The sequence below is a fragment of the Monodelphis domestica genome, chromosome 2 (genome assembly GCF_027887165.1).
Source record: "Monodelphis domestica isolate mMonDom1 chromosome 2, mMonDom1.pri, whole genome shotgun sequence".
Taxonomy (NCBI): domain Eukaryota; kingdom Metazoa; phylum Chordata; class Mammalia; order Didelphimorphia; family Didelphidae; genus Monodelphis; species Monodelphis domestica.
Window position 1 is genome coordinate 82,278,300 of NC_077228.1, and position 24,879 is coordinate 82,303,178.

The 24,879-nt window shown below is 37.2% G+C and overlaps 1 protein-coding gene across 2 annotated transcripts in view; it reads right to left on the reverse strand.

Moving 5' to 3' along the window:
• Positions 1 to 24,879, reverse strand: part of NIBAN1 (niban apoptosis regulator 1) — a 208,644-nt gene that overhangs the window by 107,443 nt on the left and 76,322 nt on the right. For both annotated transcript variants that reach the window (XM_007480957.3, XM_016430008.2), the window contains exons 3-5: positions 22,407 to 22,538; positions 16,685 to 16,799; positions 7,309 to 7,476 (exon numbers count right to left, since the gene is read on the reverse strand). In XM_007480957.3, coding sequence (XP_007481019.2) covers positions 7,309 to 7,476; positions 16,685 to 16,799; positions 22,407 to 22,538 — 415 coding nt within the window. The remainder of the gene's footprint in view (positions 1 to 7,308; positions 7,477 to 16,684; positions 16,800 to 22,406; positions 22,539 to 24,879) is intronic.

Consider the following 24,879-nt stretch of genomic DNA (forward strand, 5'->3'; position numbering starts at 1 on the left):
TTACATTTCCAAAAACCTAAAGGGGAGCCACATATCCTAAAGGTGATTAAGAACAGTACTTAAGCTGTAAAGGATACTGAGGCAAGTAAGTGGTGCCATGGATAGAGCTCAGGACCTGGAGTCAGAAAGATCTGAATTCAAATTCATCCTCAGATGCTTAGCTATGTGACTTTGGGCAAGTCATTTAACCTGTCTGCCTCAGTTTTCTCAATTGTAAAATGGAGTAATAACAGCAACTACCTCTCAGGGTTGTTGTGAGACTAAAACAAGATGGTATTTGTTTAAAAAAAAAAAAAACTCAGCAGAGTGCCTGGAACATGATAGGTACCATATAAATGTTCATTCCTTTCCTTCCATTTCTCTATGTGACAGAGAAAGAGGAAGTTCAGTTCAGCAAAGAGTATGGGAAGGATGTAGTATGCCTCTGCTCAGAAGGGAAAATAAATTGATTTCTTTTTAATAATTTGTTTTTATTTGTGCCAATCAGTCCTATAAAAGCTTAATATGTTGATATAATTAGTTATAAAAATACATTTTCCCAGTATTCTTCAAGTTTTCTACTCCCCCGGTATTACAGCTTCTTGGTGCTGCCATAAGAAACCTTTTTTCACTTCACTAAAAGATTTCAAAGGACTCAGCAACATGATGTTAATACACATCCTACATTCATCTAACTAATCAGTCTCCATTTAAATATTACCCACCAGATAATTAAAAAGGATTCTAGACAAGCTCAGAAAATGTTATAATTATCCAAGACATAAATGCATAAACATTTCCAATTTTTATTTAAAAAAAAAACCACATGGCTGTAATAGTCACAACTCTTGGCATTTTAGAGATGACTGATGAAAGCAAAAATTAAATAGCACAAACAAATTTGTGATGACATGAAAGGGGTGTCTTTATACTCTGAAACTTTATTCATCTTGCTGGCTGAAGACTTATCTCTGTGACTGTCTTAAAGAGCCCCTCTCAGGTCCCAATAAATTAGTCATCAAATAATCAATCAACAAATATTTATCAAATACTTGCACACAATGGGTAGACTCCAAAAAGCAAATGGTATGCTATCTACTCCAGAATCATAGGATCCTGGGTTTTTGTTTTATTTTGTCTGTCCCTCTTTTTTATTTGGGGGGAGGAGAGGTTGCAAGAGACAAATTGAAAAGGTAGTATAAAGGCAGTCAGGTAGTTCGGTGGATAGAGAGCCAGGCCTGGAGAGGGGAAGGCATTGGTTTAAATCTGGCCTCAGACACTGCCTAGTTATGTGACCCTGGGCAAGTCACTTAATTCCCATTGCCTAGTCTTTATCACTCTTCTACCCTGAAACCAATGCTTAGTATTATTTCTAAGACAGAAAGTCTGGATTAAAAAAATAAATGCCACCAATAACTTGATTAGGGAGGGGTGCAAAAAACAAAGGATAACAGGAGTCTAACCTGGTTTAAAAAAAACTGAACTTTAAGTAAAATGTGTCATCTTGAGTAAGTCACTAAACTTTTCTGGATGCCCATTTTCCCCACTGTAAAATCAGGATATCAGAATCTGTTCTGCCCATTTTCGTTTGTATGAAAAGCACTTTATAAACTTTGAGAAATAGAAATTCAATTCTATTCATCAAGCATTTGCTTTATATCATACATTTATCAAGTGCTTACTATATGCAAGTGTGGAAGTATTATTAAAACCTCCTTTCAAGTTTCTCTAGAAATAGTAAGAAATGTTTTGCTCTAAAGTCCTTGCTAGACAGCAAGGAAAAAGGTCTTTGGAAAGGTGACTGGGATAGATCTGGAAAAAAAAGGAAAAAGAATCTTTAATTAGGTGAATGGCTTAAGGGTGACAATCAGATATTTAAAATAAAGCATTCTAATCTAGGTAAGAACATTGCATTTTCCCAACAGCAGGTATTGACCAGGATATTGATCCATCTAAAAGCAACCCCTTGAGGGACTAGATGAGGGTCCACCCCTTGAGAAATACCTTCTTCCATTCAAAAGGAAGCATTCTAAATTGCCTCTTATTCAGTTTGAATTATTGATATAGATCTATGGGAGGAATCCCACTGATTTCTCTAAGTGCTCCAAGAATAAGTAGATAAGAGAGATAATTGCTCAGTTCTGGAATGTTAACCCAGGATTTACTTTAAGATACATTTTTTCAGTTCAAGATTCTTAATATAAATGTTACTCTAAATCTTCTTGGTGTAGTTAGTCATTATGCTGCTCTGGATACTTTGTTGAAACTAGAAATGGCTTGGATAAAAATGAATGGAAAATGAAATAAAACTTTCTGGTAGACTTGGGTCTAAGTCACGGAGTTCTATATTATAGTAACATTATTTTTTTGACATAAAGCACTATGCTGGGCCCCTGCGATATAAACACAAAAATGAATAAGTAACATTTATACATGCCTTTAAGGTTTAAACAATGGAATTTAAGCAAAACAGATGTCCCCTTGGCTACTGCAAATTCAACACATCAGTTTTTTTATCGGTTTCAAAAAATATAGCTAACATATTTATTGTGCTTCAAGATTTATAAATCACTTTACACTTTATAGATATTATGTCTATAGTTCAATACCCATAATCACCCTGTGAGGTAGGTTCTATTATTATCTCAATTTTGTAGATGAAGAAACTGAGGCTGAAAGGTTAAATAAATGCCTTATTCTGGGGTCATGTAGCTAGTGAATGTCTGAGGCAGAATCCAAACTTTTCCTGACTCAAAATGCAATGTACTCTATCCACCAAACTGTAAAAAATAGACTCGAATACAGGACTACAATCCCCACGAGCCTTTGCTCTACTTCCCCAGAATGCCTTGTAATCTCACCTGGGCTGAGATCGAGAAGGTATTTAAGCTGATTCAAAGGCTTTTGAGAGTCTCTCGCTCTTGGCTCTTTTGAACTTCCGTTTTGGAGCAGGCGAGTCTCTTGCGTGATGTGAGGTTATTTTGTCTAGGCCTCTAGCCTAGGCACATGTTTCTTACTTGTATATTCTTTAATCTTTAACCTTTAATAAACCTCTAAAAAATATAATACTTCTTGCAGAGAGAAACTAATTTCTACCTGCCTCAGTCTCCCCATATTCCCTAAAATTTAATCTTTACAAAACCAACCTTGTAATATGCAGCCTTTTCATATGTAGGGATGGGATACAACCCTACTTTGTTCTATAAGTCTTGAACTTTTTTATATAAAGCATCATTTCTTATAAAGGAGCTATTCTTAATTATATAGTAAGTTCTATTATATTATTATTTGTTATATTCACTATTTATCCATTTCATTTATATGATTTTATCATGTGTGATCTAATACATTTATACAAATAAAATGGTTACATATTAATTTTTTATTAATGTGATGTTCTATTAGAATATGTGATATGTAAGCATAGCTTAGGCAATATAACACTAGCAAGAGAAAGGATCATGGGAGTCTTCAATGGCACTTCTCCTTCCTCCCCTGCCCTACTCACACAACAATAATCTTGGCATTAAAGCAGATCAATAAACAATAATTCCAACCTGGGCACTAAATTAAGAAGCAAGATAATAACAAAGAGTAAGAAAATAAGTCAGCCTTGCTACTGTTGAGTACTATATCCTTTTCAAGGCATTTTTACATATATACTAGCTGTAACACCACAAGACCTGAGCCCTGCTCACACATCACACACTATTCTAGAAAGCAGAATGTCTTTGGAATTCTACTCCAGTGGGAGAGAGAAAAGATTTCCTAGAAACCAGTCCTTAATTACCCCAGTCAATTTTTATTCAATGCCTTCATTATAAAATGAAAGGAGTGGAGACAGCTGAGTGACTCAGTGGGTTGAAAGCCAGGTCTAGGGACAGGAGATCCTGACTTCAAATCTGGCCTCAGATGACGCTGGGCAAGTCACTTAACCCCCATTGCCTAGCCCTTACCACTCTTCTGCCTTAGAACTAAAACACAGTAGTGATTCTAAGGTAGAAGGTAAAGTTTTTAAAAATAAATAAAATAAGAGAGAAGTATGTCTGATTGACAAGTAAATTAATAATAAGTCTAATAACAAATACAACAGTTATCATTTATATTTTGATTTTCCATGGATCTCTACTTTCATTAATATATGTTCCTTCCAACAATGCAGAGCCTACCTCTTCCTTAACATTTATATAGTGCTATACCAAGTGCTATATAGCCATCTTCTCATTTGACCCTAGTAATAGCACTGTGAGTAAGGTACTATGGGTATTATTATCTCCATTTAACAAATGGGTAGTCAAGTGGCTCGGTGGATAGAGTTCCTGGTCAGGAAGATGAGTCTTCCTGAGTTTAAATCTGGACTCAGACATTTACTAGCTGTGTGATCCTGGGCAAGTCACACTTATTTACCCCTGTTTCCTCATGAGTTAGAGAAGGAAATGGCAAACCACTCCAATATCTTTGTCAAGAAAACTCCAAATGGGATCAGGAAGAGTCAGACAGGACTAAAAAACAATTGCATAACAACAAACAAATGAGGAAACTGGTGTTGGACAAGGTAAATGGCTTGCCCATTCTCACACAACTAAGCTGAAAGAAGATTGAGCCCATGTCTGGTCAAATCCAAACATTCTATCCACAGAATATGAAGCATATCAATACAGTTTCTTTAACTTCCACATTTTTAAGTATAATAGTTGATATTTAATATTTTAAAGTTTGCAAAGTACTTTATGAATTTTATTTTATTTTATCCTCACAGTAACTCTGGGAAGAAGGTATTATTATGTCCCCATTTTGTAAATGAGGAAACTGAGGAGACAGAGGTTAAATGACTTACCCAAATTCACATAGCTACCAAGTATCTACAACTGATATTATAACTCTGATCTTCCTGTTTCCAAGTCCATTGCTTTATCCACTGTAACAACTAGATGTCTCTGATTCCTTCCTTATCCATAAGATCTCTAAACTCATAAAAGCAAGGTGAACCATTGACAAATCACATGTCTTGCCTCCAAGTAACAGGTGAGCTTTGGGGAGGTTACTGGAACAGAAAAAGTCGTCCAGCAATCAAGACTTAGCTCAACAAAAGATGAGTTGTCCCCTTGTACTGTCAAAAATAGAAACAGAAGAGGGAGGTGGGGAAAGACCCATGAGGTCATCTCCAGTCTCAGGACAGTAAAGGATTGTTCCCTGTAGTCCTGTAGTGACATGGTAGCCTTTGGTTATGGCTGGAGGTCTTGCCAAACCACATGAAGCCAGTATAAAGGCTTCAATGAAGGAAGACTGGCCTCAAGGCAGAGGAATGTTACCCAGTGCCAGAGAAACCTGATTGGGCCTCATTTCATGACTGCCTCTGATAATGTGTTGGAGAGCAGAGCCATGTTTTGGGATCTATGATCATCTTCCATAAATGGAGCCCAAAATGAAGGCTAACTAGAGCCCAAAAGAGTGTTTCGGAAGGACATCCTACTAAGTGCACAAAAGGAAGAATGCAGAAAGGTTTATCTGGCTTGATCCAGGCAATCACTCCCTTTTGAAATGTCACAGTCTTAGTTCTTAATTAACAATTGTTTGTTGATACTAGACTTTGGCCTTGAGCACAAGAGTGTTTGGTGGCTAATGGTATTATAGGAAACCAAATATGGCCAGGATGTGGGGCTCTCTTTGGCTTCAGAGGCTGGTGCACCAGCAGGGAGCAGAGAAACAAGAGTACCTTTTTTTGTAATGCACCAAATGGATCATTGGGGTAAAATGATGCCCTCTGTTATTCAGTTGCTATGGCGCAGTAAGGTAACATTATGTGCTTCCTTCTGTCTCTTCATCCACCTTCAGCTTTTCTTTCCATTCACAGGGCAACGGAACACCCAAGGTAGAATTTAAAGATAGAGATTTGTCATCAGTGACTCATTCATTTTTCATGAGACAAATGCTTTCTATTTCAGTCTGACTTTAGGGGAAACCCCTAAACATTGAGACACACTCAGGCAAAACAGCTGTGTTAGAAAATATAAATAAAATGAGATGAGGAGATATACCCTAGATCCATAATAAATAGGAGAAGAGAGAAAAAGTATTTGTGATGTACCTACTATGTGCCAGGCATCGTGCAAGTTCTTTATAAACATTATCTCATTCGAACCTCATAACAATACTGGAAGGTAGGTGCTATTATTATCCCTCTTTTGCAGCTGAGGAAACTGAGGCAAATAGAGGTTAAGTCACTTAGCAATATAGTCAATAAGTATCTGAATTTGGATTTGAAATTAGATCTTCCTGATTCCAGGTCTAGCATTCTACTGTATCACCTCTGATTTCTGGAGTTCCAAAGAAGTCCTGCCCCTGCCACATACACAAACACCCTAGAAAGAATGCTGGATTTGGAGTCAGAGGACCTGACATTCAAATCCTAATTCTGTGTGTCTTTAGACTTGTCACACAACTTCCTGGGCTTTAGTTTTCTCATCTCTAAAATGAGAGGTTCTACTAGATAACCTCCATGGTCCCTTCCAGCTTGGTTTAAATAAACATCATTTTCCCCTCACTGAAATCCTTTATGGACATGAGCCAATGTTATTCTTCAATAGTCTCCATTAAAGGCTGAGTAATCAAAAGAGCACTTGACTGGGGAAAGTATTAGGAGATCTAGACTCATGGGGCTATGTCACTGACTGCTGTGTAACTGAGTAAGCGACTGTTCTTTAGTAAGTGGAAATAAAAAGAATTGAAAATGTCATAAAGATTAATGAGAGTTGCTGACAACTGGCTTGGAACACTCCTGTTGTCAGAAAGATGACAGTACCAAGGAACCAAGAAGAAGGAGAAGGATGTTAGTCAATATAGAATATAAATTAGTTAACAGTCTGAACTAGTTCCAGAATCACAAGCCTTAATTTCCCTCTGTTTCATCTTAGCCATGAAGGCTCATCTGACTCAGGAGCTCAATGGAGACTGGATCTACCAGAAATCAATAGACTATAATTCTTTGTATGATTAATCAAGCCATATTTACACAGGACTTTGTTCTGGTCATAGAGCTTTGTAATCTCATCAGGTCATCTCTGGCTTATGAGGAAACCAAGGCTTTGTGAGTGGTTCAGACAGTTGTCCAACATCACAAGGGTAGGAAGCTTCACACATATGACTCAAAACAGGTTTCCCATAACAACGTACTGTTTCAGAGAATTGAGGAGGAAGTAACTCCTCTTACAATCTGCGTCTCTGTAACCAGTCTAAAATGTCTGGCAGGGGAGAGGGCTGAGAGGAAGAGGGACAGAAGTGTCAGGAGAAAAGAGGAAGAAGAGGAGAGAAAAAAGAGGGGTCACCTACCGTGGTTTAGATGCCGAATACAGTCATTCAGTAAAGCGCTGAACTGTTTTTGGGCTCCTGAATCTTGGAAGCAGAAGTAGTTGTGTCTGAGAAAGGGCTGCCACAGGTACACTGGGAATTCTTTTGGTAAAACAAGGAAGGGCTGAGAATTCTCCTTTTCACTGGAAGCTGAAGAATATTTTGGGGAAAAAAACAGACATGAAATAAAAACTTAGGAAATTGAATGCTATTACTTCATTTAGAACATTAACACTTTTTCTTTTCTTTCTTTCTTTTTTTTTGCAAATGGTGGAAATTTAAGATGCTGGGAAAAGCAAAATTTGCTTGAAACTTTTTTTACAAAAGAGGGAAAAATATCAGTCCCAAGTCTTAAAAAGTCATCTAGCCCAGGGAAAAGAGAGTATATGACCATCTCTATAAACATGTATGAGTAGAAGATATAAAGAGGTCAATATAATCTTGGTATAAAGAAAAACTTTTTTCAATAATTAAAAAAGTAGAATGGATTACCTTAAGAATAACTGCCTCTGGAAGTAATTAATGGGTTCTCCTCTACTAGTGGTCTTCAGCAAAGTCTCTGTGGTCACTTGTCAGATATGTATTTAGTCAAGGGAATTGTAATTTGGGTATGAAAGGGACAAGTTGACCTCTAAGATTCCTTTCAGCTCTTGAGATATTAGGAGCCTACACAGATGCATTTATAGATTCTAATGTCTAATTCTATTCAGTGCAGTTTGTTTTTTAATCCCTACCTTCTGTCTTAGCATCAGTACTAAGTATTGGTTCCAAGACAGAAGAGCAATAAGAGGTAGGCAACTGGAATTAAGTGGCTCACCCAGGGTCATACAGCTAGGGAGTATCTGAGACTGAATTTGAACCCAGGATTTCCCATCTCTATGCCCAGCTCTCTATCCACTTAGCTGCCCCTATTTAGTGCAATTTTAAAGGACTTAAACTTTCCTTAAAAATCCCATTTTCAGGGCAAACTGATGATGATCCTACCTACTATGTTATCTTCCTTATTAATTGTGATTTCCCCCTTCCCATTATGTTTAGACTTTGTTAATACATTTAAATGATTCCTCACTTTCTTTGATGATTATTCTACGATAGAATACTGGGTGGCCTTATGATAATAATCCTTCAATAGCTACCTTGTATTATTTTGCATTATAATCATTTGTGTATCTATCATATTCCACTGTTAGACTATAAGCCCCATTAGGGCAAAGATGTAGTCTTATCTAAACTTTGTGTCTCCCCAAAACACTAACACAACATCCTACACATTATTAAGCATTAACCATAAGCAAAGGAGATGCAAAAAAGGGTAAATGCTGTCCCAGCCATTAAGGCGCCTGTATTCCATCTCATAAAATATTATTAGCTCCATTGTTAATATATGGGGAAACAGGTCCATTTTTAAAAATGAGGAAATAGAGGATCAAAGAGCTGAGTCACTTGGCTAAGGTTGTACATATTCCCAATTAAGTTCAACAGGTTTTTATTAAAGGCCTTCTATATTCTAGGTACTAGGGATACAAAGACAAAAAGCAAAATAGTCCCTGCCCTCAAGGAACATATGTATAGCTGGTAGATCGATGAGTAAATAAATATAACACATATTCAAAATAGTTGAGGAGAGAAAGCACTAACACCAATGGGAGAATGGTCAGGAACTGCCTCATGTAAGAGATGATGTTCAATTAGACCTTGAAAGGAACTAAGAATTCCAAGAGAAAAAGATGAGGAAGGAAAGCGTTCTAGGCATGGGAAGGAATTTTGAGAATATGCAAAGGCAGAAAGAGAATATGAATATTCCCTTTTCTTTAAAAATTCTTACCTTCTGTCTTAGAATCAATATAAGTATCAGTTCCAAGGCAGAAGAGTGGGATAAGGGCTAGGCAATTGGAGGTAAGTGACTTGCCAGGGTCCACAGCTAGGAAGTATCCAAGGCTAGACTTGAACCCAGGACCTCCCACTTACAAGCCTTGCACTAAGACTATTGCTTTTTGGCTTAATGGTATCACAATCTATTTACAGAACTCTAAAGAGGTATTTGAAGAAACTAATGGAAGCATTCCAGGTATGGGACACAACCTATATGAGCCATGTACAGGAAACAACAAGGAGGCCAATTTAGCTGGAATATAGAGTGCTTAATGAAGAGTAATTTGAAATCAATCTGGCAAGATAAGTAGGAATTGGACAACGAGAGAATTAAATGCCAAACAGAAGGAATTTGTAGTTTATCATGGAGCCAATATTTCCTGAAGCTTCTTTGTATGGGAAATTCAAATCTGTGCTTTAGAAATATCAGTATAGTGGCTCAGTATATAGAGAGTCAGACCTGGAAGTTGGGATGACCTGTGTGAATTTTAGTTTTATTCCACCCTGCTTAGTCTTTAGAATTCTAGCAACCAGAAATGTATACACCCCCACTTAAGGATTAACTGTGAGGAGGATGGCCTATGACCAACATATGCTAGTAAATGACAAATCAGAAACAACTGACAGATCCCCCGGGCTGTCCTAAGCCAAGCTTAAGCTACTATTGGTACATGTGAGATGCAGGAAGTGATGTAAAGAACTGACTATTTATTTTGAGTCACTTCCTCTCAGTCTCTAGCTCAGCAAGGTTGGGCTCTCTTGGCAGCATTGTGAGCTTGCTGGGTGGCATTGGGAGCTCTGGGCAGTGTTTTGGTGTGCTTGTGGGTTTGGGTTCTGTAGCGTGGTTTAGGTGAGGCATCTTCCCTGAGCGAACTTGGTGAGTAATAAGGCTGATTCCTCCTTTCCTTGACCTCCTGAAAAGGTGCTATCCTCCAATGAACCACCTCATCTTGGAGGAAACCTTATAGCTGGAAGCTAAGCTAGATTTAATCTTCTGAGAAGGCCCCTTGGCTGAGGCCACTGAACTTCCCTTGGCTTAGGCTAGACTGGAGAAATCTTATACCCTTTCCTCTCTCTCTTCTTCTTAATTTCTTCCTTTTATTGTAATTATACCACCATAAAAATCCCAAACTGACTTCAGTATTTTATTGGGATTAAATTTAAATACCTGGCAACTACTAATATAATATATTCTGTCAACAACCCTAATTTTTACCCTTAACACCTGGGTTCAAACCTGACCCCAGACACTTCCTAGCTGAGTAACTCTGGACAAGTAACTTAACTCTAATTGTCTAGCCCTTACCACTTTTCTGACTTAGAACCTATACTTAGTATCAACCTAAGACAGAAAGTAGGGGTTAAAAAGAAGAAAAAGAACTGATAGAGTCTGAATGAAAATCAAAGCATTTTTTTTTCATTTTTTTCTTCCTTATTTTTTTGAATATGTGTCTTCTACAACATGACTAATGTAAAAGATTGTTTGCGTGATTACACATTTATAACCTATATTAAATTGCTTACCATCACAGGGAAGGGAAAATTGAGGGAGAGGGGAAAATAATTTTGGACTTGAAATTCTAGAAAACAAATGTTAAAAATAGTTTTTATACATAATTGGGAAAAATAAAATATTATTGAAAAAAGTCAATAAACATTTGTTGTTCTAGGGAAAAAATGAGAGGTGATAAAGGCCAAGTGAAGATTATGGCCATGTAAGTAGCCAGAAGAAGAAGGATGCCAAAGATGTTAAGGAGATAGAATCACCAACACTTAGTAATTCAGAAAACTGGGAGGGGGGATTTTTATGGGAGATTTCTCTCATTTAATAATAAAGGTCTCATTTCTCAGAGATATAGAGAACTGAGTTAAATTTATAAGAATCATTCCCCAATTGATAAATGATCAAAGGACATGAAAAGGCAATTTTCAGAAGAAGAAATCAAAGCTATCTATAGTCATATGAAAAAAGTGTTCAAAGTCACAAATGATTAGAGAAACACAAATTAAAACAAATCTGAGGTACCACCCCATACATACCAGATTAGCTAATATGTCAGAAAAGAAAAACAACAAGTGTTGGAGGAGTTGTGAGAAAATTAGGACACTAATATACTACTGGGTGAGTTGTGAACTAATCTGACCATTCTGAATAGAATATGGAACTATGCCCAAAGGGTTATAAAATTGTGTATACCCTTTGACTCAGCAATGCCACTATTACATCTATATCCCAAAAAGATAAAAAAAGAAAGAAAGAAAACAGACCTATATGTACAAAAATGTTTATCACAGCTCTTTTTGTGGTAGCAAAGAATTGTAAATTGAGGGGAAGCCCATCAGTTGGAGAATGGTTGAAAAAGTTGTGGTATATGACTGTGATGAAATACTACTATGCTATAAGAAATGATGAGCAGGAGGATTTCAGAAAAACCTCAGAAGACTTACATGAACTGATGCAGAGTAAATTAAGCAGAATCAGACCATTGTACACAGCAACAGCAATATGTCAATCAACTAGAATGACTTAGATGTTCTCAGTAATTCAAAGATTCAAGACAATTGCAAAGGACAGAATGAAAAATGCTATCCATTTCCTGAGAAAGAATTGATGCAGTCTGAATACAGATTGCAGCATTCCATTTTTTACATTTATTTCTGGGGGTATGTTTTCTTTTACATGACTAATATGGAAATATGTTTTATAAGACTGCATATGTATAAACCATATCAAATTGCCATCTCATAGAGGGGAATGGAAGGGAGGGAGAAAAATTAGAAATCAATATTTTAAAAAATAAATATTAAAAATTATTTTTGTAAGTAATTTTTAAAAGATAAATTTTAAAGACTTAGTAATTGATTGGATATGGGGTAGTAGGGATTAAAAAGAGGAGGATGACTTTTAGAATAATAACCTGGAGATAGTTAGGTTGCTCAGTGGATAAAGAGGAGCCAAGATTGAGGACAGGAGCTCAAATGTGGTCTCGGATATTTCCTAGCTTATGACCATAGGGAAAGTAATTTAGTCCCCATTGCCCAGTCCTTACCACTCTTTTGCCTTGGAACAAATACTTAGTATTGATTCTAAGACGGAAGTTAAGAGTTAAAAACTAATAATAATAACCAGGAAAAAGGATGATGGTGATCTTCAGAGAAAAAGGAAGTTTGGAGAGTACATGCTATATAGTAGGTGCCTAACAAATGCTTATTGATTAATTGATTGACTAAAAGGTAGGTTTGAGAGAGGAAGATTATATTAATAAATGTTAGAGTTGAAAGCAGAAGTCCTGACTCCAAGACCAGTGTTTGTCTATCACTCTATGCATAGTCAGTCTCTACCATCATTACTGTAATCCTCATTTATTTTATTTTATTATTTAATTTATTTAATTGACTTAAATTCTGTAGGATTCTGGTGGACTTGGAATATGCTCACTCTAAAAATAGCTCCTTAAACTTGAAGAGGATGAGAAAGGATTCCATATAACCTGGGTTTCTTCCTTACTGTGATTCATAATGAGCTCTTAGACCATCTACGTTGATCTTAGACCATTTGAGGGGACCCAAGTTATGCTGTAGTAGGGGATCTACTTGTGATTCAGACTAGCTCCAATAGCCTAGAAGACAATTAGGACGACAAATTAATTTTTCCTATACTATCACATTCAGTTCCTTGTATACAGGAGGTGGTTAATCAATGTTTATTGAATTTGCACCAGTACCATGCCTGTGTTAAAGGTGCAGTCACTGGTTGTATAAAAACACAGTTCTTCTCACTTCTCTCCATGGCATAGCTAACAATTTAAATGATTAAAAATTTCACAAGTAATTAAAATAGCACTGACCTTTTGGATACAGCGTCCCTATTAAGTCACAATTTAATGCATCATTTATTTGCTAGAGAATTCTCTTTCACTAAACACTTTGCATCAGTTTTCCCAGAAGAATTTATTTGTGTTCTTTCTGAGCTGAGTTATAAAGCCATCATAAGAAAACTACTGTATAATATTTTTTTTTAAGATCAAGAAGCCCATAACACGAGATAAACAGTAATTCACGTATACTCTTTTTAAGATTGGGGCCACTTATTCACAGTGGTCTGGGAAAATAACTTGATTCCTTCTAAAATTATTTTACCAGTAATTATATAATGTGCCCAAATGGGAAGAGTCATGACACTGGGGCCAAAGGACCTGGGTTCAAATACTACCTCTGATGATTACAACCTCTGTGACTTCAGGCAAGCCATTTGATTTCTTTAGACCTCAGTTTCCTCATCTGTAAAATGAGGAGGTTGAACTAAATGACCTCTCAGGTCCCTTCCAGCTCTAGAGCTATGAATTTTGTATTACATTGGTCTAACTCCACTAGAATCTCTAAGTTTTCTTGACACTAGAACAAGGAATATCTTTTACTTGCCTTTGTCTCTCCTGCACTTAGCATAGTGCCTAGCACACAATAGGCGCTTATTAATGCTTGCTGATGGTTTACAAAAGTTTAGCTATGGAGGTTCTGGACAGTGACTGCTTTTTGGTATTCATATGATAAGTTTTAGCTCCCCTACAGCTAAAGCAATGTATAAGCATAGCTCAAGCAAAAAAAAAAAAGGGAGAAAAAATGTCTGATAATTCAGGCAAGGATTTGGGGTTTGCTGGGGAGGCGGGGGAAGAAGGGAGGACTTGGCAGTTTTTTGTTTTTGTCTGCATTACTCAGTAACAACTTGTTAACCTTTGCTCATGATCTATGTACCAATCTCATCGTCTTGTTATTAAAACTATTCCACCAAGCATTTCAGCCCAGAAATAACAAATGCTAAGAAGATAGCCTTCTCCATAAATTTTGACCAAAGCATCATAGCCATTAATAAGAGTTAAGGCTCTCTGAGAAACCAAATAATTACTGTGGAGTACAATTCACACAAAGCCAGATGGAGTTATTATAGTGTCTACAGCTCATAAATCTCAATGAAATATCCTTATTTGGGCTATATATCTCCAGTGGCTCTTTCTATACAGACAAAATGAAGTATATTCAAATCATAGAATTTTTGAGCTGGGAGGGACCTTGGCAATTATATGGTTCAATTTCCTTATTTTATAGATGAGAAATTAAGGTTCAGAAATTTTCAATGACTTGCCCAAGATCACATAGTTGACAAATGAGAGACTCATGATCACATTCAGGTCTCCTAATTTCAGGGCTAGTCCTCTTTCTACTACAGCACAGTGCTATTGTTTGTAGCTGTTATAGAGGTGTTAGTGATGTATTTATTTCCCTCCTAGGGTGACTGAGCAAATGCCATTCTGATTAGCCCAGGACCAGTAGAAACTGCACTTCAGTGAAACCTAAGGCTCTCCCTTTCTTTGGGAAGAATAGAGGAGCAAGACAACCAATTGCTAAGCAAATGAGCATACCCAAAAGTGCAATGAGAAGGGATCATTGTTTTCAGTGGCATAAAGGACTGCTGAGGATGAAAAGTCTGAATTATTTATTCCAAATCATTAGCTTCTTAAAAATTAGTACAAAATATAATGATACAAATCATTAGTTTTGGTCTCCTGTCTACATTATATCATAGGATCCTAGATTTAGACTTAGAAGTGTTGTAAGGAAAGTGGTGACATTTTGCAGGGAAGTGGCATGAGACCAGCAGGAAGATTCTAGAACTTTGGAAGGGGTTCAGGCTGGGAGAAAGACAGTTGGGGGGTCTCTGGGAAAATCTCTGGAGGTGTTAGCTGCAGTTTTCTTGGAGTCTACCCTTTTCTTGATTTTCTGTTTTGCTGTTTGTCATTGAGACTATCCCTGGTGAACCTGATCCAGCAACAAGACAGTGAGATCAAGTCTGGATCCTTTTGGATCTAAGACCTTCCCTGGCCTTAGCAAATCCTTAAGCAGACCCTTTTCCTTAATTCTATCAAAGGAGGGTATAGTTGAGGGTTAGATAAGATTAGGGATTGTAGATTTGGGTTAGGGAGAAATAGAGTAGGGAATTCTCTGAGAAGAAATCCCTTTGCAAGGATTATTAGATCTGGTAGGGATAGATAGAGTAAATTAGGTTAGAAAACCCCAAATTCTCTTTCTACCTTTCCTTTATGTATTAAATCCAACCTGTCCAGGGTTTATATATTTTGTTTGTTTTTAATAGCTCAGGGTCTGCTCGGCCTGCCCTGAGCTTAGCTACCCTTCCCCAAACCAGAGTACTGTCCCTAAATATCATACCTGAAAATAACCCAGTTAAGTCAGATAATATTTATAAGAAGTATATTAGTTATTTCAGAAGCAATCTTAAATACTATTAGCCTCTTCTTTTATAGATGGGGAAACTGAGGCATGGTTAAATGAAATTATTTGCCTGAGGTTACCTAAGGAGTAAGTAGAGGAGAATCTAGGACCTCTGACTCCAAACCCAATGTCCTCTCCACTAAACCACACTAAGAGAATCAAGTGATACTACATAAACAATGGAATAGAATGGAATGGAAATCTGAGGAATGCTATATTTTCCATAAACTCTTATAGATTACTCAATCAGTCCAAGGTTTTAAGTATGGCATCCTACAGGTACATTACCACCAAATACATTTAAGAAAATACCATCCAAGATGATGAGAGTCTGAAGGGTATGACTGGTCTATTCACATGGTGAAAAAGTAAACCCTGGGCATTTTCCTGCTTGAGCAGTGGCTGTTTACTTCTGCTACTTCAGATGGCATTATTCAAAGCCCCAGTTCATCAAAAAGGGCCTCGAGGTTTAGTTTCTGAGCACTGAAAATATATGAGGCCAATTATATTCTGTTCTCCATCCTTGTAGTGGAAAGAGCCTGTATCTGTGATGTAAATACCTGCCTGCCTGTCCCTTCTTTGTCTTTTACTGGTTGAATAATCCTGGATAAATCACTTGGCTTCTGAGGGTCAGTTTCCTTATCAGAATAATTAGAATTGCTCAACCTACTTTGTAGGGTTGTTGTGATGCAAATGTTTTGTTAAATGTAAAGCTTTACATTGACATAATCTATCATCATCATTTTGTTAATCAATTGTTTCCAATTGTGTCCAATTCTTGGAAACCCCATTTGGGTCTTTTCTTGGCAAAGATACTGGAGTAGTTTGCCATTTTCTTCTCTAGCTCATTCTATAGATGAGGAAACGGAGGCCAACAAGGTTAAGTGACTTGCCCAAGGTCACACAGCTAGGAAGTGGCTGAGGGCAGATTCAAACACAGGTCCTTCTGATTCGAGGGCAGGAACTCTATCCACCTGGCTGCCCCATCATCACTATTATTGTTATTAAGAATCATAGCTATTGGGTCAATGATGATGTCATTTACTTCATCCAATGGGTTAGCATACATATAAGGTACTTTACAAATCTTTGCTATGCCAATGCAATTTATTTAACATAATCATTATAATTATTCTAAAATGGGATTGAAACCAAAATTAACTCTTATCTTTCCATCTTGGAACGATGTTTACCAACTCACCAATAGGATCAGGAAAATGTCGGTCAGATAATAAATTGTAATCTTCTTCTGAGGTTAAAACTTTGCCGCCTGCTGGAAGAATTCGACTTTTAGGACTGGCTCCTTTCTGATAGGCCTAGGCAGGTAAAGGTAAAAAAAAAAGGAAAAATTAGCATTTTCCTCTTTTGGATTTTAATTAAAATCAAAGAGTTACCTTTGAAATATTTTTAAAAGCAAAAAACAACACAACTCCTCAAAGGCATATAACACAGTGTCTTATAATATAAAAAAAATAACAATAGCTGGTTATCTACATAGCACTTTAATATTTTTGCAAAGCACTTAACAAAGATCTCATTTTATTTTCACAACAATCCCAGAAGGTAAAGGCTATTATTATCCCCATTTTCATAGATAAGGAAACTGAGTCAGACAGAAGTAAAGTGATTTGACCTGGGTTACACAGTTGCTAGATTTGAATTCAAGTCTTTCTGGTTGCAGTCCAACTTCAAGCTTCCTCCCCCATCTCTCTCAGAGATGATAATGAAGACCCAAAATTATCACATAACAAAAAAGTAGCTTGCCTTGATGGCAGGAACTGAGGATGGAAGGCAGCTGCCAAGATAAAGGAATACTTCATGATCAGTTTTGCTGATTATCCACAGCCAAAATAATGCCACTGAGATTGTACATAGAGTTTCCCCCACATATAAAGATATGTTTCAGCAAAGCATACAGGGACAGAACCATGTTTATATAAGATGCAGTCTAACAGACAAGAAATTCTCTGATAGACTTCATAAACTCACAGAACTTTGTTATATATAAATATGCAATATTTATCATATATTATATAGTACTTTGCTAAACAAAAGTGCCACCCCATCCCTGGACAAATAAAGATGGGCTTGGAGAAGAAGCATTAAAATCAGATGGAAGGGGGCAGCTAGGTAGCATAGTGAATAGAGCACCAGACCTGAAGTCAGAAGGATCTAGGTTCCAATTTGTCTTCAGACACTTCCTAGCTGTATGACCCTGGCCAAGTCACTTAACCCCATTGCCTAGCCCTCGCCACCCTTATGTCTTAGAACTAAAACTGAGATGGAAGAACAAAATGTAAGCAATTATCTTGGCAATAGAGATGTTCCAAATGTTAGAAAGATTCATTCATTATGCCCTGGCACCAAATTGGAAGGAAGTGCTTTTTAATATCTGTCACATACATTACTAGGAGGATCCTGTTAATACAATAATAACTTGAATCTGACCACTTTTTGCTGGCTAGACATCAATTTGTCTGAAAGAGATCTGGAGGGATTAGTGGACTTCATGCTCGATATGAATGCTGAGAGTCCGAATCCCTGCCTTATTCTGCCTTTGTCATAACCACTTTTGTAAGATTGTGTTCCATTCTGGGCACCAGATTTTGTTTTTGTTGAGTCGTTATTCAGTCATGCCAGGCATTGCACTAAGTGTTGAAGATAATGAAAAACATTTTTAAAAAGACAAAAATATACCTGTCCTCAAGGAGCTTACAGTGTGATAGAGAAGACAACATAGAAACAACAATGTACAAACAAAATATGGACAGAATGAGTTGGACTTACTCTCGTAGGGAAGGCACTACGATTAAAAATAACTAGGAAAAGATTCTTGTAGAAGGTGGGATGAGCTGAGATTTGAAGGGCACTAGAAGACAGGGAAGAAGAAGGGGAGTTCCAAGCATGAGGAGGCAGCATGTAAAAATACCCAGAGTTAGGAGATCAAGTGTCATGTTCAAAGAATTGCCAGGAGTTCACTGACACTGCAACGTTGAGCACGTGGAGGCAAGAAGAATAGAAAGGGGACAGCTAGGTGGCAAACTGACTAAAGAGCCAGGTCTAGAGATGGAAGATTCTGGGTTCAAATGTAGCCTCAGACACTTCCTAGCTGTGTGATCCTGGGCAAATCATTTAACTCCAATTGCCTAATGCTGCCTTGGAACCAATACTTAGTGTCACTTCTAAGGCAGAAGGTAAGGGTTTAAAAATAAGAAAAAGACTAGAAAAGTGGAACTGGAGTGGAGCATATAGCTTATAAAAGGATTTAAAAGACAAACAGAGCAGTGTGTTCTCGATCCTAGGGAGCCTGGAATTTAATGAACAAGGTGGTGCTATGACCAAAACTAGATTGTTTTGACAGCTAAATGAAAGATGGATTGGAATAAGGAAAGACCAACAGATGGATCAACCAACGGGCCATTTCAATAGTCTAGATGTGAGATAACTAAGACCTGTACCAGAGTGATGACAATGTCACAGGAGAGAATATTCTCAAGATAATATAATAGATATACTACATAATAATACCTAGAGATATTATGAAGGTAAGATCAAAAGGACTTGGCAATAGACTGAATATGGGAGGATGAGAAAGAATGAGGAACTAGAGGGTAATACCTAGGTTCTGAGCCTGGGTAACTGAGAAGAAATAGAAATCTATCTCCATGGCAGTAGGTTGACTTGGAAAATTAACACTGTCTATGTTGTGTTATATTTTCCTTTATTTTGTTAAGCATTTCCCATTTATATTTTAATCTGATTCTTGCTAAGTGAGTTTGCTACCTTTGATCTACAGCAACAGGGACATAAGGAAGAAGAGAAGATTTAGGGAGTAGAGGTAAGATAATGAGTTCAGCTTTGGACACATTGAGTTTAAGCCAATTCAGGATGACCAGTGGAAAGGATTTAGTCACCTAGTCTGAAAACCCTTTATTTTATAGCTAGTATATATGGTTCACCCTTGCTACATGTGATTTCCCTCTCGATTAGCTAGATCTCCAATCTGATCAATTTTTATTAGCCACCTAATATGTGTAAGACACTGGTCAAGACACCAAGGATACAAAAATGAACAATGACGAGGACCATTCAGATTATTAGGTCAGATATGATACATGAACGAATAAACAAGGTCAAATGTAATGGAGTCCAATGATGCAGAAAATTTGCTCTGAGAAAATCCGAGGAAGGATAGAACACACATAACTTAAAGCATATTAATAACAACTTATATTTATATTATTAATAATTTAAGATTTACAAATATGATCCATTTGACCTTTACAACCACCCTGGGACATTGAGGTTATTTTTATCCCTATTTTATAGTTGAGGAAACTAAAAGAGCCAAAAAATAAGTGACTTATCCAGGATCACACAGCTAGTGTCTATAAGATCACATTTGAACTCAGGTTTTCCTGACTCCAAGTCTTGTTCTTTATTTTCTGTGCCATGTAACTGCCTTCCTACTTTGTGTATAGTGGCAGCAGATCATGCTAAATCAAGGGATGGATTTAATCTGACACATCCTAGCTATGTAACCCTAGGCAAAAGACCCTCTGGGCTCACTTTAGTTTCTTCATCTATAAAATGGAAATGATATCTATAAATCTTGCCTACTAAGGTTGTTTGGAGGATCAGATGAGATATATTTAAAGTGCTTTGGAAATCTTGAATCACTTTTTTAAAAAATCCCTAAAACCTTTATTTTTCTGGCCCAGTAACAACTCTAGGACAGAAGGTTGAGGTCTAGGTAAAAATGGGGTTAAGTGACTTGTCTAGGGTCACACAGCTAGGAAGTGTCTGAGATTTGGCTCTCTATCCTCTGCAACACCTAGCTGCCCTTCTAAAGCACTGTATAAACATCAGTTATCATTATTGTCACCTCAATTATTGGTCTACATTGGCAGTAGGGCCCCTGAACAGCAATGGGCCAAGCACCATATGGAGAAAATTACAATATAAATCAAAAGTATCATATAAATATTATTCAAAACATGGCAAATCATTCAAGCAGATGCAAGACTCTAAAATAAATTTTGCTTTTTTAGCATCACTCCCACAGTCAAAGCAGTAGTCATCGCCACACCTAGTAATCACCACACCCAAACCACCTGAACATTCTGAGAATGATGAACCAACAAGAGAAAATAGCTCACCAGTTCAATTTCACATGGAGGGGCAGCCTCTTTTTAAAAAACGGATATGGTTGTTTGTAAACAGGGAGTCCAAGATCAACATGAAACCACCTAGTGCTAAATGTAGGGGACACCCAGAGAAAATAACTAAACTGAATGGAGCAGATGGTGCCTGAGTTTTGCAGTATGCCCTTGCTGTTAATTTGCTTCAGAGAGGCAGTCATGTGTTGAATCAAGTCGTAAATGACTTGGACAGATGGGCAGAGACAAAGTCTAGGGTAATGAGTCTTGACTAGGCACAGCTCTATACGAGAAGTCATTTGGGAGTTTACTGGTTGGATTGTGAGCTTTATTTCCACTCTCCAGTAGGTGGAGGAACAGAAATGACAGGAGCAGAATCCCATTGTCCTATCCGTTTTGAACATTCAATGTCTAGTGACTCAGCATGATGGATATTTGTTGGGTCTGCTTTGTGGGTATCTCCTAACCAGTACTAAACTGAGATTTGAGTTGTAGATCTAATCTTAAGCCATTGTATGAGTTGGGATAAGCTATTCCCTTCTCTGAGCTTTCAATTCCTCATTCATAAAACAGGAATAACAAAAAAGTACACTTCCCCTCACCAGAAGCATATATTATAAATAGACAAATGGAGGCAGCAAGAAAATTCTTAGTAAAAGGGGAGGGAGGGGAAGAAGGGTTTTAAAGGAAGGAAGAGTTGGCTTTTGAGTTTTTAAGAAGCTTGATTTAATTCAAACACAAATATATTCTATCAAAGTATTTCAAGGGTACAGGGACCATTAAAGAGCATCTAGTTGAAAGGATCTGTGAACTTGTTTTATATATATATATATATATATATATATATATATATATATATATTTGATTACTGTGTTTTAATATGATTGGTTTTCTTGGTAAACCTGTGCATTTTATTTTATTAATCTAAAACCATAATTCTGTAAAAGGGTCCATAGGCTTCACTAGATATTGTCAAAGGGGTCCATGAAACAAACAAACAAAAAGGTTAGAGTCCTTGATCCAGTCTAAGATTCTCTCCCAACACACATGCTTTACAGATGAGGAAACTGGGACTAAGAAAAGTTAAGTGACATTAAGAATAAATAGCAAATCCAGGATTTGAAAACAGATCATCTTGCCCCCAAACCAATATTTTTCTTACTGTATCATACTGTCTTCTTGATCTCTCATTGCATTAGATGCCTATGGGTATACTGAAGCAAAATCATAGGGCAAAAAAGAACAGGAGCAGGGCTAGCAAAAGCTATAGGAGAGATTCCAAGGGAGGCTCATATGAGAGAGTCTGATACCAAATGGTCACTAGAGAAGTTATTGTGTCCCAGATGTGGGTACACCCACAATTTTTATTCACTTTATATACTCTTTACTTTTCTCGTTTCCACTACATCAACTAATGGAGGCAGGTGGAAATTACTTCCCATACCTACAGGAGTGCCTAGCCATCTATTCCTAAAACAATGAAGTCTGTTTTCCTCAAAATTAGCTCTCTGGGAAAAGAATTGGCTGTAGCACTCCTGTTGTTTACAAATCTGAATGAAAGGAATTGAGCTTTGGAGTTCAATTTCCCTTTCCCAAAAGAGCCTTAATTAATTGATCTGTGGGGCACAATATAAGAATTATCCTTTGGGATTAACACACTGGGGAAAGATGAATTTCATTGAATGAATCAGGAGGGAATGGGCATCCCAATGCGTCCAACCACTGTCCAAGAAAACTTCAAAAACTGGTGGCATAGAGTTTTACCTCTTTGTTCTCATAGCTTTCCACTGCAAAATCATTTTTAACCACGATGTATCTGTCTTTCCATTTTTTAAGGTCATCTGCAAAATGTGACAGTTCTCCTTCATATAAGACAGTCTCTGTATCCAAAGGTGGCTAAAAGAGAATTATTATAATTCATTTTTATTGTTTTATTATAAGCTTTATATTATTAATCAATATAAATAAGGAAACATACTTTAAAACTATTTATATTTAAATAAAAGAATTTCAATGTATAAATTGTCTTTACAGCTTTCGAGACACTCCCTCTAAATTTCCATCTGTATTCTTTATTTGTCCATGCATTCTGATACACTGTTATTTCCAATATTTTTTCCCTTATAGATAATATTGCTATGAAAATCTTGGATAGCTTCCTTTTTTAAAGAAATAAGACCCTAACCTTCCATCTTAGAATCAATAGTGTGTATTGGCTCCTAGGCAGAAGAGTGATAATCCTAGGTAAGAAAGGTTAAGTGAAGGGGGGCAGCTGAGTAGTTCAGTAGATTGAGAGTCAGGCCTAGAGACGGGAGGTCCTAGGTTCAAATCTGGCCTCAGACACTTCCCAGCTGTATGATCCTGGGCAAGTCACTTGACCCCCATTGCCTAGCCCTTATCACTCTTCTGCCTTGGAGCCAATACACAGTATTGATTTCAAGATGGAAGGTAAGGGTTTAAAAAAAAAAAGAAAGGTTAAGTGACTTGCCCAGGGTCACATTGCTAAGAAGTATCTGAGGTCAAATTTGAACCCACAACCTCTCATATCTAAGCCTAGCTCTCAATCCATTGAGCCACCTAGCTGCCCCCAAGACAGCTTCTTTTTAAACTTTTGATAACATTTCCAAGATATATTCTGCACAATGGAATTATTGGATCAAAGATATGAATTTCAGTTTGTGGGGGGGGGGGGTGCATGCATGCGTGTGCATGTGTTTTATTGTCGTTGTTAAGTTTTTACTGCATACTTTTTTTTTAACCCTTACCTTCTGTTTTAGAATTGATACTAAGTATGGGTTCCAAGGCAAAAGAGAAGCAAGGGCTAGGCAATTGAAGGTAAGTGCCTTGCCCAGAATCACCCATCTAGGAAGCCTCTGAGGCCAAGTTTGAATCCAGGTACTCCCCCTCTAAGCCTGGCTCTCTATCCTCTGCATGCTTCTCAATAGCAAGTAGACCTGGTTTCATTCTTTGTGTTTGTATCTCTAGCACCTAGCAAAATGTTTTGTATATAGTAGGTGCTTAATAAATGTTTATTGATGGATAGCTCTCCAAAAAGATTATAAGTTTGCAACAACAATGAATGTTCATAACTGTTTCTTCACAAGTACACAAGCACTAAGGTTCCTTGCTTTATTTTGCCAACTTAAATGGGCATGAGGCAGCACCAAAATGTTGTTTTAATTGGCATCTCTTTGATTAGCTTATGTGAAACAAGGACTCATCTCCTTTCAAATTAAGCCTGTACTCACTATTAAAAGAAAACCAAGGAAAAATCATCTTTTCCTGTTCCCCCCTCTCTGTTTGTCTCTCTCCCCCCTTTCCCTCTCCCCATCCCACTCTCTCTCCCTCCACACACACAAACATATCCTGACTGTTCATTATTTCCTTGTTCTCTTTGTTCTGTGTTAAATTAAGAGATCACATTGACTGAGCAAACACAGATTTCTAGTTGACTCCCCTCTTTGCTTAACCATACACCATATGCTTTGCTTATAGATATTCAGGGGGAATACTATCCTTTCTCTATTTTTCTAATTCATAGTCTTGTACAAAAAAAGGGAATGGGTCTACTGCCCTTTACATATTTTATTGTAGTTTTATTTAAGTCCTATTTTATGAGAGCACAGATTTTGTGCTGAAAGTGAGCCCAGAGGTCTTCTAGTCCAACTCCCTCATTTTACAATCAAGGAAACAAAATGGAGATCCAAAGAAATGAAGTGATTTAAACAAGGTGAGAAGCAGCCCTATCTATCCCTTTACCTCCACATAGAAATTGCCATGTAATCCAACTTTAAATATCTCTTGGGGAGAAAAATCCTCTTTCCTTCCCTAATTTCAATATTTAAAGGTTCTCATTACCTTTCCAACTATTACTTATTAACCACAAATTAAACAATATCCTTTCTGACCTCATGAAAGGGCCAAAGGAGATGCCCCTTCATTCTCCTTTGGAGGAAAGAGCCCCCCCTCATCCAAGGCAGAAGCTGAACCTTATAAGTCCATAGGGACATCAATCAGTCTCCAGGGATGTCAGCCTAGCTGAAATTCTCCATCAAAACAAGACTCAATAAGCGTTTATGGTCATGGGTTATGAATATAAATGAACAAGTGAGAAAGGGCACATAGTCTATTTGTATTCAAGGGACTGGAACAGAAACCCAAGGGAATCTATCACCAAAATGAAAATCTCTATAGTGTTGAGGCACTGAAACCTTGACATTTTTACTAACGCTCTACA